The 15,187-nt window shown below is 41.7% G+C and overlaps 1 protein-coding gene across 1 annotated transcript in view; it reads left to right on the top strand.

Moving 5' to 3' along the window:
- GPR143 (G protein-coupled receptor 143) overlaps positions 1-14,818 on the top strand; it is a 35,316-nt gene extending 20,498 nt beyond the window's left edge. Inside the window, exons 7-9 of the mRNA XM_069945210.1 lie at positions 108-225; positions 1,761-2,013; positions 14,557-14,818. Of these exons, the coding sequence (XP_069801311.1) occupies positions 108-225; positions 1,761-2,013; positions 14,557-14,672 (487 nt within the window). The 3' untranslated portion in view covers positions 14,673-14,818. The remainder of the gene's footprint in view (positions 1-107; positions 226-1,760; positions 2,014-14,556) is intronic.
- The last annotated feature ends 369 nt before the right edge of the window (positions 14,819-15,187 follow it).

Consider the following 15,187-nt stretch of genomic DNA (forward strand, 5'->3'; position numbering starts at 1 on the left):
TCTGCTAATCATTCCGTTTCTATGTCCTTGTGGTCAGGAGAGTGAGAGTAACTAATGTGTCTGTTCCACCGCAGCTGACACTGATATCTTTTTTATCTCTTTATCAGTTGGTTGTCCAATATTATCAATGAAAGCCTTTTGTTCTATCTGGAAATGCAGCCAGACATAAATGGAGATCAGCTGAAAAATGTTAGGAATGCTGCACTTATCACATGGTTCATCATGGTAAGTCAGCCGTGAATTCAATCAACTTCAATTGTATGACTAAGGAACTATTCTATATATAGTACTGGTTCCAAGAGCTAAATGATCAAAAAGCAAAAAATTGGTGTATTATACAAGATGTGGAATGTTTGATAAGTATTGTCTTAGATGGTCTTTCCTCTATTTTGCTGACCTCTAGACCTTTAATTTTGTAATGGCTTATACAGTGGTGCCTTGGATTACGAGCATAATTCATTCTGGGACTGTGCTTGTAATCCAAATCCTCTCTTAATCCAGCTGGATGGAACTGCAGATCCCCATAAGGGCTGAGTGTGAGTGCACAGTATAGCAGCAGTGTGTATAGCTGAGTGTGAGTGCAGGCACATATACTCTCTGTCCGGGGAGAAAGGGGTTACAGCTATGAAGAGATTACCCCCACAGTCCTGTCCTCTGATGCAAGCCCCAGCCTGAAGTGGATCTGCTATGATTTGGAAGGTGATGGAGACTTCCTGGGTCAGAGTACAGGGCTGTAGACCACCCTGGTCAGGCCATGCCCCTCTTCCGCTCCGCCTTCCACCCAGGACAAGGAGCTCTTAAACCAAAGCAATGCTCTTAAACCAAGTCACAATTTTGAAAAACTGTGAGCTCTTAAACCAAAACGCTCTTAATCCAAGTTACTCTTAAACCAAGGTATCACTGTATCATTTTGACATGTATCAAAATGACATGGCTACCCTCTGCTTTCTAAAAATGTATACAAGTTTAAAGGGGTAGTTTTTCTAAGGCTGGGTTCACACTACGGATGCATTTGTTTTTCCATTGACTTCCATTATAAAAAAAGGATCATAATGCATATGTTTTTTAACATACACAAAAATGTAGCTGACCTTATTTTTGCATATGTAAAAAAAAAACGGATGAAAATGGATACACACAAATGCATCAGTTTTTCTATTCATTTTTTCATCTGAAGAAAAAAAAAAAAAAAGGATTGCAAAAACGTAATGTGAACCCAGCTTAATAATCAGATATTTTTCCTTCTTTCTTTCAGAAAAGTATATGACTGTATTAAAGATAATTAAATTTGGCTGACAGTTATCTCTCCTATTCTTCCCATATACATAAATGGTCAGTGCAACCAAGGGTTAAAGCGAATGTATAGACAGAGAGTGCTGCATGTATGTGATGTGACCATATACCCTGCTCATTGCTTCATGCTCCCTGCAGTTTCCCATCCTCTCCATTCCTGCTATAATGTGCATGCACTCACACTCAGCTATACACACTGCTGCTATAATATGCCACTAATTTATAATATCATATATCCAGCTGTTTATAGATGTTTGTTTCATTTGTTTTACATGTTAATCAGAATAAAAAAAAAATCATTATTTTTGGGGTGTGGAACCAATTGTCTGCATTTCAATGTTTTCTTATGGGAAAATTTGCTTTGATTTAAGAGAAGATTTGGATTACAAGTGCGGTCCCGGAACAAATGATGCTCGTAATCCAAGGCCCCACTGTAATCTCAGTTAACCTCTTTTTCTTCTTTTTAGGGTATTCTGAATCCAATGCAAGGATTTCTCTTTACACTGGCATTTTATGGATGGACGGGTTGGAGCATTAGCTTCAAGTCTCAGCAGAAAGAAATCCCATGGGATCATATGTCCAGCTCATCTGCTGTAGAGTTTGCACGCAATGGCGGCAATGGTTCCTTCCTGAACTATCCTGGCTACATCCAGGATGCCAACAAGACTGATTTGGGGAATAGCCATCAGACTGATGAAGCGCTAAGCATGCTTTCTGAAGGTAATGGGAGTATAGCTGAGAGGATAACCAGAAATTCTCCAATTTACCAAGGATGGTAGTTATCAGCCATTCACATCTATAGGAGTACAACAAGAACAGATTATCCACTCAGTCACAGAGAATAATATACAATGGACCAAGTATATTTCTAATTTGTACACAAAAGAAAGAAGGCATATGGCTTGAATCAGTGAATGTTAAAATTCTCATACCTCACTTTCTGGGTGAATTCTTCACTTTCTCGAACACCACCTACTGTAGCTATATTATATCATGTAATCAGAATGTCAAAGGAACACTAATACATCTGTAATAAATGCTCAAACAAGAAATAAAGAGAACTAAAACAAAAATTCCTTTGTTAATATACTCATCTCCATTCATCCTATGCAGTCTTAGGCTATGTTCACACAACGTATATTTTCGTAAAACCACGGCTGTTGTACAACGGCCATAGTTATTACGAAAATATACGTTACCTTGCTGCCTATGGGACGGGATCCCTAGCGGCGCCGCAAGCAACTGACATGTCAGTTTTCTGCTGCCAATATTCATTGAATAGCAGCCGCAGAAAACCCTGTCAGTGCACACTGTGGAGCGAGCGGCTCCGGCTGTACGCTCCATAGTGTGCTGTGGGGAGTTCTGATGCGGGCGCGCACGGATGCGCCAGTATCAGAACACTGCAGCCGAAAAGATCATCTGAGATGATCTTTTCAGAGACCGGCCGTTCCGTGACCCGGCCGGGTCACAGAACGGCTGGTCTCATACAAGGTCTGAACATAGCCTTATATTGCATTCCAAACTCAGAGAAATAAATAGTATATTAAGTATTATAACGGCAATGCCTCCCTCCTTATTTTTTATTTTTTTTTAACCTAGGGGGAACTTGTTTCTTTCTGTAAAGATGGCCATACATTTCCTTCCTGTCCTTCTCCTATTTGCTCTATAGGGAAGGGAAGGATAAGCCACAGCCAGACTGTTCTGGCACCACCTTATTCCTACCAGAAAAATAAGGTTATCTGTTAAGGAAGAGTTCGGAGGCTGCCATACACCTTAGACCACAGATGTTGGTGAAAATAAGGCTTCAGTTGGATGGATTTTCACGGCCGGCCCCTCTGTTCTATAGTAACATAGTAACATAGTTAATAAGGTTGAAAGAAGACATTAGGTTCAACCTAGGGAAACCCTAATGTGTTAATCCAGGGGAAGGCAAAACCCCTATGAGGCAGATGACAATTGCCCCACCACAGGAAGAAAATTCCTTCCCGACTCCAATCAGAATAATCCCTGGGTCAACGTATCACCGGAAATCTAATGCCCATAACTTGTAATATTATGTTGTTCAAGAAAAGCATCCAGGCCTCCCTTGAACTTATTTAATGAATCGGCCATGACAACATCATGTGGCAGAGAGTTCCACAGTCTTACCGCTCGTACAGTAAAGAACCCCCATCGATGCTGATGGTGAAATCTTCTTTCCTCTAGACGTAGAGGATGCCCCCTTGTCATGGTTACAGACCTAGGAGTAAAAAGACCACTACAAAGATCTCTGTACTGTCCATTCATATATTTGTACATTGTGATCAGATCACCCCTAAGACGTCTTTTTTCTAGCGTAAATAACCCCAAGCGTGATAACCTGTCTTGGTACTGTATCCCACCCATTCCCTTAATGACCTTTGTTGCCCTCCTCTGCACCCGCTCTAGTTCAGCTGTGTCCTTCTCATATACCGGTGCCCAAAACTGTACACAGTATTCCATATGTGGTCTGACCAATGATTTATAAAGAGGCAAAACTATGTTCTCATCTTTAGCATCTATACCTCTTTTGATGCATCCCATTATTTTATTAGCCTTGGCAGCTGCTGCCTGGCACTGATCACTAAAGTTGAGTTTACTGTCCACCAATATCCCGAGGTCCTTTTCAAAAGCAGTTTTACCCAGTGTTTGATTATTTAACACATAACTGTACTTATTATTTCTACGGCCCAAATGCATAACCTTACATTTATACACATTAACCCCTTCCCCCAATATGACGTCCAGGGACGTCATGAAAAGCAGTGCCATTCTGCATCATGACGTCCCTGGACGTCATGGTTTCCCTGCCTCCCCCCACTGTCCCTAGCAGAGATCGGGCAGCAGGAAGAGGCTGTGACACACAGTCTCCTCCTGCTGCCACTGCCCGGAGGGGAGCCATGCTCCCCCTGGACAGTTAACCCCATAAACGCCGCGGTCGTTGCGACCGCAGCGTCTATGGAGAGTTCCTGTGTCTCCCGCAGATCGGGCGGCAGGAGGAGGCTGCAGCACATTGCCTCCTCCTGCCGCCACTGCCATCATCCTCCGGTCCGTCTCCGGGTGTCCCCCAAACTGTCCTCTCTGTGCTCTCCCTCCCCATGCCCTCCCTCTCTCTCCCCATGCTCACGCTCGCCCGAACCCCTCCCCCCGGCCGACCCGGCTTTGGCTCCCTCGTTCTCCCCCTCGGCGATCCGGCTTCCCTCCCCCCTGCAACCCCCCCCCCCCCCCGCCGGAACCGGCTCTGGCTCCCTCTCCCTTCCCGTGTCCTCGTCCCCCCGTGTTGCGCCCCCCCCCCCCCCGGATCGCTCTCTGGCTCCCTCCCTGTGCGCCCCCCAATCCGGCTCCCGTCAACCTCCTCTTGCCCTCCCCCCCGTGCCGGCTCCTCCCCCCCCCCGTGCTCAACGACCAGGTCCCTGCACTGAGGCAGGGACCTGATCGTTTAAATGAATGAGCTGTCAGTGTGTAACATTGACAGCTCGTTCATTCACTATATAATGCATTACAGCACACATCATGCACTGTAATGCATTATATATATATATATATATATATATATATATATATATATATATCTGCAATTGTTATAAAAAAAAACACACACACACAAATAAATAAATTCATAAACAAATAAATTAAAACAAATTAAAAAATTAATAAATTAAATAAATAAATACATTAAATAAATAAATAAATATACATAGTCCCCATCCCTCCTTTATAAATGATCCCCTATAAATAAGATACACATATTTGGTATTGCCGCGTCCGTAATGACCCTGTCTATTAACCCGTTACATTAACCCTTTAAGGACATGGCCCATTTTCGTTTTTACGTTTTCGGTTTTTCCTCCTTGTGTTTAAAAGGTCATAGCACTTGCATTTTTCCACCTAGAAACCCACATGACCCCTTATTTCTTGCGTCACTAATTGTACTTTGCAATTACAGGCTGAATTTTTGCATAAAGTACACTGCGAAACCAGAAAAAAATTCAAAGTGTGGTGAAATTGAAAAAAAAAAACGCATTTCTTTTATTTGGGGGAAATGTGTTTTTACGCCATTCGCCCTGGGGTAAAACTGACTTGTTATGCATGTTCCTCAAGTCGTTACGATTAAAACGATATGTAACATGTATAACTTATATTGTATCTGATGGCCTGTAAAAAATTCAAACCGTTGTTAACCAATATACATTCCTTAAAATCGCTCCATTCCCAGGCTTATAGCGCTTTTATCCTTTGGTCTATGGGGCTGTGCGAGGTGTCATTTTTTGCGCCATGATGTGATCTTTCTATCGGTACCTTGATTGCGCATATACGACTTTTTGATCGCTTTTTATTACATTTTTTCTGGATTTGATGCGACCAAAAATGCGCAATTTTGCACTTTGGGATTTTTTTGCGCTGACGCCGTTTACCGTACGAGATCAGGAATGTGATTAATTAATAGTTCGGGCAATTACGCACGCGGCGATACCAAACATGTTTGTTTATTTATTTATTTGTTTACTTTTATTTAAAACCTGGGAAAAGGGGGGTGATTCAGACTTTTATTAGGGGAGGGGGATTTTTACTATTAACAACACGTTTTTTTTTTTTTTACACATATACTAGAAGCCCCCCTGGGGGACTTCTAGTATATACACTGTGATCTCTCATAGAGATCTCTGCAGCATAGATATGCTGCAGAGATCCATGAGATCGGCACTCGTTTGCTTTCGGCTGCTGCAGCCGGAAACAAACGAGTGCCGAGCCGAGGACGGCGCCATCTTGGACGCGTCCCCGGCCGGCATCAGTAACGGAGATCGCTCCTCCGGGACAAGGTCCCGGAGGAGCGATCTCCCCCACTAGACACCAGGGAAACGTTGCCTCCGGTAATCGGAGGCAGCTGTCAACTTTGACAGCTGCCTCCGAATAGCTAATTAGCGGGCACGGCGATCGGACCGTGCCCGCTAATAGCGGCGGTCCCGGGCTACACGCGGCACCCGGGATCGCGGCACTTCAAAGCGGGGCCGCCGCGCGGCCCCGCTTTGAAGTGCTAATGAGGACATAGGACGTACCGGTACGTCCTATGTCCTTAAGAGGTTAATTATCCCACCCGATGAACGCCATAAAAAAATAAACAAAAAACTAACCAAAATGACAATTTTTTGTAAATGCTGCCCCCTATAAAATATAGAAAAAAGCTATCAAACCGATATTTGTACCCAAAAGGTGTATCACTAAATATGTCAGCTTATGCCGCAAAACAAAATCCCTCACGTAACTCCATTTGAGAAAAAAGAAAAATATTACCGCTGTTACAATATGCAAGACACAAACAGTATGTATAGAATAAAGGTCATAAAATATAACAAAAGCGATATAAAATGGATATCACTGTAATTGTACCGACCTGACAAATAACAATAACATGTCATATGTGACGTATAGTAAAGAGCATACAAAAAAAATGATGAACAACACCTGCTAAATTGTGTTTTTTATTCCTACAACCTCATTAAAAAATAAATAAATATTGATCAGGGTGTCACATGTCCCCCCGAATGGTACCGATAGAAACTTCAACTTGTCTTACACAAATATTTTGGCACCACAAGGCCTCTGTGACATGGTATAATGGCTAAAAAAAAACCTGAAATAAAAAAAGGCCCCAAAATTCACCAGGTCTCTGTCATGTCTGCGGCCTGTGGTTGATTCAGGTGACGCACTGCGGCCACATATGGGGGATTTCTAGAAACATTGGAATAAGGAGATTGAATAATGAGTTCCATTTCTCAGTTAGTATTTGCTGTGTTAGAGTAAAAAATGGAATAAAATAGAATATCTGTCAAAAAAATGAAAATTTTAAATTTCCCCTCCAACTTGCTTAAATCTCTGCGAAACACCTAAAGGGTTAATAAACTTATGGAATGTTACTTTGAATACTTTGATGGGTACAGTTTTTACAGTGGAGGGATTTATGGGGGTAACTAACATACAGGCCCCACAAATCCACTTCAGAACTGAACTGGTCCCTAATAAAATCAGAATTTGACATTTTCCTGAAAATTATAAAAATCACTGCAAAATTTCAAAGCCCTCTAACATCCTAAAAAGTAAAAGGACGTTCACTAAATGACGTCACCATAAAGCAGACATGTTGTAGATGTTGCATTAATAATTAGTTCATGTGACATGACTATCTTTCTTAGGAAAAGAGAATTTTGAATATTAAGGATTGTAAATTTTGTCTAATTTTTGCACAAATGTTGTGTTTTTTACAAAAAACTACTGAGTGTATCAACCAAAGTATACCACAAACATAAAGAGGAATATGTCACGAAAAAACAGTCTCAGAATAACTGTGATAGTTAAAAGCACCGCAGAGTTATCACTACATAAAGAGAGACAGGTCAGATTTGAAAAATAGGCCCTGGTCATTAAGGCCAAAATAGGCTGCGAAGGCAAGGGGTTAAACATTAAACTGAATTTGCCATTTCACCGCCCAAGCCTCCAGCTTCTCCAAATCCCTCTCTAATATGATATTATTGTCCTCTGTGGTGATTACCCAATTTAGTATCATCTGCAAAAATGGAGATTCTACTCTGTAGCCCCTCTACAAGATCATTAATAAAAATATTAAAAAGAAGTGGACCCAACACTGACCCCTGTGGTACCCCACTAGTAACTAAAACCGAATCTGAATATGTTCCATCAATGAACACCCTCTGTTTTCTATCACACAACCAGTTACCCATTTGCATATGTTTTCCCCCAGCATCCTCATTTTGTAGACCAACCTTTCATGCGGCACAGTATCAAATGTCCAGATACACAACATCCACAGCCTCCCCCAGGTCCAGTCTATAGCTGACCTCTTCATAGAAGCCAATTAGAATAGTCTGACAGGACCGATCCCTCATAAATCCTTGCTGGTGCTGCGTTATAAGATTATTTTCATTAAGATACTCCAGTATAGCATCTCTTACAAACCCCTCAAATACTTTACCTACTATAGATGTTAGACTTACGGGCCTGTAGTTTCCAGGACCACTCTTGGACCCCTTCTTGAATATTGGTACCACATTAGCTATGCGCCAGTCCTGTGGAACAATCCCTGTTGTTATAGAATCTTTAAATATTATGAATAAGGGTCTGTCTAACACAGTATTTAATTCTTGCAAAACTCTAGGATGGATACCTTCTGGGCCCGGTGACTTATTGTTTTTAATGTTTTTAAGGTATCACCTAAATACAGTATAGAAGAATACAGTAGAGAAGAAAGTATTTAGATTGGCCTCCACCATTACACCCAGATTATTTTTGAGGGGACCAACATTTTCGGTTTTAAGTCTTTTGTTATTTATATAGGTGAAGAACATTTTGGGATTCGTTTTACTTTCTGTGGCTATCCTTCTTTCTGTTGCAATTTTTGCTTCTTTTATTTGTTTTTTACACATTCTATTCTTCTATCTATAGTTGCTCAATGCTTCCCCACTACCTTCGTGTTTTAGTAATCTGAATGCTTGTTTCTTATCATTTATTGCACCCCTTACAGCTGAAGTTAACCACATTGGTTTTCTCCTGTTTCTACTACTTTTATTCCCATGTGGTATTTGTCGTTCACACGATTTACCCAGGATTCTCTTAAATATGTCCCATTTCTCTTGCGTATTTTTATTTCTGAAGGCATTGTCCCATTGTCCCATGTCCCCAAGGTCCTCTCTTAGTTTTTGGAAATTAACCTTCCTGAAATTTAATGTTTTTGTAGCCCCTCTACTAATCATTTTATTGAAGGATAGTTAAAAACGTATTATGTTGGGGTGACTATTACCTAGGTGACCCCCCACCTCTATTTTTGATATTCTGTCTGGCCTATTAGTTAAGATCAGGTCCAGGAGTGCCCCCCCCCCCTCTTTTTGGTTCCTGTACTAGTTGGGAAAGGTAATTATCTTTTACTATTTCCAAAAACCCACTTCCTTTGCTGGAGTTTCAGGTCTCTGCTTTCCAGTTTATATTTGGGTAGTTAAAGTCCCCCATAATAATGGCTTCACCCTGCTTCACTGCCACATCTATTTGTCTTATAAGGAGCTTTTCTGATTCTTTCATTATACTTGGAGATTTATAACTCACTCCTATAAAAAGTTTATTATTTTTCATCCCTTATTTTTACCCAAAGACACTCCACATTACCATCACTTATATCCTGCCGCAGAATGGGCTTAAAGTAAGTTTTTGCATTCTGACTTCTCTACCCAGGTGTAAAGGGTAAATTTAGCTTTTAGTTTTCATAACTTATTTTATATCATACGTCATGCTGCTTGTTTCAGTAAATAGAGATCTTTTATCATCTGTGGATTAGGATACCTGGGCGGGGCTTCAAGGCCGAAGCGCCACATAGCCCCGCCCCCATCGCAACTTAGCCCAGCCCCTCCATGATGTCATCGCTGAATAGGCCGAATAGACCTTTAGGCCGGCCCTTCCAGTGGCCACTGAGGGGTGGGGCCTGTGTGACGATGACGTCACAGAGGGAGCGGGGCTAAGTGGCCGTGAAGCCCTGCCCAGGTGTCCCAATTCGCAGATGATAAAAGATCACTTTTTACTGGAACAAGCAGCATGAAGTATAATATAATATAAGGTATGAAAACGGCTACATTTACCCTTTTTGCCTGTGTAGAGAAGTCAGAATGCAAAAAGGGGGTGACAGTGTCACTTTAAGGCAGGATTAAACACATAGGCAAACCCCTCCCCCTTTCTTACTTTTACGGTAATTTCTGAATAGACTATAACCCTGGATATTAACGGCCCATAGCTCTCAACCAGCCATGTCTCGCTTATCCCAAATATATCATATTTCTCATCCATCATTATGAGTTCTAATTCCTCAGCTTTATTAGTGAGGCTTTGAGCATTTGTATACATACATTTAATATGTTTGTCCATATTTCCTTTCCTCTTATCACTAGTGACTGTTATATCCCCTCCTGCCACTCCACCCCAGTTCCATAATCCAGCCCAGTCTTCACTTACTGTATTGTAGTTGCCCCCCCCCCAGTCCCTAGTTTAAACACTCCTCCAACCTCTTAGCCATCCTCTCCACCAGCACGGCTGCACCCTCCCCATTGAGATGCAGCCCGTCCCTACTGTAGAGCCTGTAACTGACCAAGAAGTCGGCCCAGTTCTCCATGAACCCAAACCCCTCTATCCTACACCAGCTCTTGAGCCACTTATTTACCTCCCTAAACTCCCGCTGTCTCTCAGGCGTGGCTCGTGGTACAGGTAATGAATCAGAAAATATTACCTTGGAGGTCCTAGTCTTAAGCTTAAGTCCCTGAAGTCGTTTTTCAGGAGCCTCCACTTACCTTTAACTTTATCATTGGTGCCAATGTGCGCCATGACTACTGAGTCATCGCCAGCCCTCGCCAGTAATCTGTCAACCCAGATGTGTGCCTGATCATTGTGATTTTAGAATATTAGCATTACTTCCAGTGTATTACTAACAGTCTTGGTACTGCAGACCCAGCATGATACCACTTACACACTGGTGTACCCCAGGCCTAGTCCCTGTGGGTTTGGTATATTGATTAAGTTTTGGAACCCCAGACCCACCTGTGAGAGAGGTGTGTGTCAGATCATATATAAGGGTGTAGAAAGTCTCCTGGTCTTTTATTAGCCTCTTCAAAAGTCTAGCAAGTCAGTATAAATGGATAAATGTTTTGTGAGAAAATAAATATGTAACAAAGACAAAGAAAAAAAGGTTATGTCTGAATAAACTTTATACAATGCTTTCACACCCTACCACTTTTTGTTATGTTGTGGCCTTGTGCTAAAATAACACACAAAAAAAGAAGCTTTCTCCCATCATTCCTCACTCAATATCCCATAGTGAGAAGGTGAAAACTGAATTTTAGTATAAATACCTAAAATTTTGGGTGACCCCAAATATGCAGACCCTTTGCTATTCAGCTCTGGGGGCTTCCAATTGCCACTGATCCTCTTTGAGGTGTTTCTACCCCTTTGATTGGAGTCACCTGTGTGTACTGTCAGTGAATTATGATATGTTGTTCAATGGAACCAAGCTCCAAAACTGAAACCCCTCTGACAACAAGAGTGGTGCTGTTTCTGCAAGAAAGCTGCCATGTTTTTCTAAGCCTGCATAATCATGATCAGCAGCACATTATCTGGCCAATCCGATAGTATATTACAATGACCATGCCACTCTTAGGCCACATTCACATGCTGTAAGACAGGGGCCGTTCTAAGATAGTGGCCGCTGTCTGTGAAGTTCACCCCAGCCGGTACTGCAGTATTGGCCAGATTAACATACAGTAACTTCCTTCGATTGAAATACGGACACATTCCGGTGTGCCCGCGTTCCAATTAACTATAGCAGACAATGTAAAGTACGTCTGGAGCCGTGCTTTACATTGTTTGCACAGTCAATTTTCGTGAGGCCCCTATTCAATGAGTAGCGGCGGCACAAAATTGACATGACAGTTTTTTTGTGCGGCCGCATGGAATCCCAGCTTAAGTGTATACAGTATACAGTATACAGGATTCCATAGAGGTCAATGTGATCGGCTGCTGTGATTAAATAATGGCCGTTGTTAAATGAAAATATAAGTTGTGTGAACATGGCCATAAACTGTCTGTACTGAAACAATGTAAGCCATGGACACACTGGTACAGAAGACTAGAGTGACTACAATGAGGTCTGTAGTAGTGCAGTCATACTTTGTAGAGAGAGCGCAGTCTTCTGCAGGAATACTTTAATGACAAGGGTTGTAGAGGAGAATGGCCAGGGAAAGTGACTGGGAAACCTACACAGCAGTCAGACAGGAGATGATGTTTAATATAAACTTTCTGATGTAGCATAAAAAGGAAAAACAGGTCTAGAAAATCTTTAGATTTTATTGTATTGACTGAATAAAGGTCTACCCTGCTGAGTACTGCTTGGTGGGAAGTCACAGAGATGGCAGCTCAGGTTCTCCATACAAAGCTTTCTATCTATGGGGGAATTCAGTTATTTTAGTAGACCATTTTAATTCACAGTTTTCTTTCCCATGTAAAGAGTCGTCACCTTTTTCTGTATGCTGTACACATTTCACCTAGGGCAGTATTTCTCTATGCACATGTATCCTAGTTCTTTCAGAAGACACTATGGATTAGAGAAGATGACCCCTATTTGTATCACACTCACTCACTGAGTGTGTAGAGTAAGACATGAAGCAGGATGTTGGCTGTACCTTTATTTGTTTTGTCAGTTTTTTAAATGTTTTTGATTTATTAGATTTTTTTTTTATATTATATATTTAAAAAATAAAAAATAAATAAATAATCAGAAAAAAAATTCTGAAATGCATTGTATTTCTGTATTACTACCCAGCTACAGCTGTTGCTTTCTTTAACCTTTCATTTTTTCTTTTCAAAATACTAATATTTTGTGTGTCAGCTACATGATAACTTTTTTCTGCCTAAAGTTCTCCTGCGGTTAAAAGGTTTGTCCACATTGGAAACATTTTCTTTTTGCTGACAATAAGAAATTAGTTATAAGCTGTGCGGGGAAAAAATATCAGAAGAGTGCAACCACAGAGGAAATTAAGCATTACAGAGTTTCCATTGCTCTAAGTAGACGAGAGAAGAAAAATAGCTAATATCAAAAGAGTTCAGAATGGGGGGGAAGCTTCCCATATCGAAAGCTCTGGGCACCTAAAATGAAGAACCCGCCTCCTGGGCACTTGCTGTGGTGGCAGCCAAAACATCAAACAATAGATCAGATTTACTAAAAATGTCTAATTCTTAAATGGTGTAAATTTACATTAGAGTGTCTAACTACACATGGGAATAATCATGCTCTTAGTCTGTTTAGTCTAAGGGTCACTCACGCTGAGCAAAATTGGTGGAATTCTGCATCGGAGCTCTCCAACGTGAAATCTCATCTGCCTCAAACACTGTGTTTATGGGAGGGCTTGCGCGCCTCCGCCACTCTCCACTCAAAGAATTGACTTGTCAATTCTTTATGCAGAGATCCACAGAAGCAGAGGCGCGCGAGCCGTCTCATTGAATCAGACGGCAAGTGGGATTCTGCAGATCCCGACAATTTACTCTGTGTAAAGGGTCTGTTTTGTTTATCCACTTGAGGTATACTCGGCCAGCCGTATAAGGTGTATGGACCTTTCCTGACCAACCACCTACATATGATGTCAGTGAGGGTAGGTGTTGGATGTGATGGAAAATTAATGCGTGGCTCCTCTGTTCTGGGAGAGATAAGCCATAGTCAGAGGGCTCTGACTGAAGCTTACCCCTCCCTATATAGAACACAGGAATGCTGCGTCAAACTTTCCTGTGCATGGAGAAGGCAGGAGAGATAACTGACCATGCATGGCCTCCCTAAGCTTAGATCAGCTATTAAATGAAACTATTAAATGAACCTTAAAGGGGTACTCCGGCAAAAATCCTTTTCTTTCAAATCAACTGGTTTCAGAAAGTTATATAGATTTGTAATTTACTTCTATTTAAAAATCTCCAGTTTTCTTATAGTTATCAGCTGCTGTATGTCCTGCAGGAAGTGGTGTTTTCTTGTCAGTCTGACACAGTGCTCTCTGCTGACATCTCTGTCCGAGACAGGAACTGTCCAGAGCAGTAAGAAATCCCCATAGAAAATCTCTCCTCCTAGTACTCCTCCTCCCATCATCTGCTCATACTACGAGCAGATGACGGGAGGAGTAGCAGTGTCTTTCTGTCCTACTGCACCAAGCAGGGAGGGAGGGAGGGAGGAGGTATATAGATGCACCTACCTCTCTCCCTCCCTGCTCGGTGCCCTCCATTTATCCCCCATACACATAGTTTATCAATAAAGTGTAGTTTTCACATTACATTACGTATTCTATAGGCTTCTACATATACTGTGCCCCCTGCTGGACACTCCATTGGAATTACACCTGATTTCTGACGTTTTTGAGAGAATTTGAAGTCTCCATGATCTACTAAATCAAGGGAAATATCCCTGTATGTGCATTTCCCATAATTAATGTACATTAGGAATTTGTCTAACTTTCTATAAGTAATAGCATATTAAAAAATACTTTTGGCCAGAGTTGTCCTTTAATGTTGTCAGTGTAAAACTGCTGTAAACCAAAGTAGTCAACAAATGGCTCCAATACCTACATCACAAATAGAAAAGCAGATAAATTAGAAAAGCATAAAATAAGGACAATGCAGTGATTGATGGGTCTTCTGAATACCAGTCTTTTTTTGTTTTGCTAGGTTCTGAAGCTAGTACAATTGAAATCCACATTTCCAATGAAGTGCCAGATTTTCATGACATAGAGGCTGATGATGAATCAGTGGAAAACTGTGATATGGAAAAGCTGGTAAAATGACTGTTACACCCAACCAAAGGATGGAGACCCAGAGTCATATTGCCCTCCAGTCTCAAGAATTTACATTGGAATTTACACCCCATTAAAAGGATATTGTCAGCCATTGCTATTAGAGTATTGATAACTTGTGACACTGGACTATTTCAATAAAGCTTTTTGAACATATAAAACACACAGAGTGAGGTCAGGTGGCTTCATTGGTTTTCAAATCAACAATTAGATGAATACTTTTTTTAGGGTAGAAACCCACTTGCCGGATCCGCAGTTTTTCAAGTGAGTCTTGCTGCGGATCCTGTCCCTATACTTTCAATAGCAGACAAACATCCATGTACATCCCTGCTGCGAGTTTGTCCGCAGCCCGCGCCGTTAATCCCCCGGCCACCGGAGCTGATACTGATCGGGGCTGCAGGGGAGCGATCAGGGCTGCGGGGGGGGGGGGATCGGGTGGCCGGGGCTGCGGGAGGTGTTAAAGGGGCTGCAGGCGGGTGGCTGAAGCATATACTTCACCTGGTCCC

The sequence above is a fragment of the Dendropsophus ebraccatus genome, chromosome 11, assembly GCF_027789765.1.
Source record: "Dendropsophus ebraccatus isolate aDenEbr1 chromosome 11, aDenEbr1.pat, whole genome shotgun sequence".
NCBI classification, from domain to species: domain Eukaryota; kingdom Metazoa; phylum Chordata; class Amphibia; order Anura; family Hylidae; genus Dendropsophus; species Dendropsophus ebraccatus.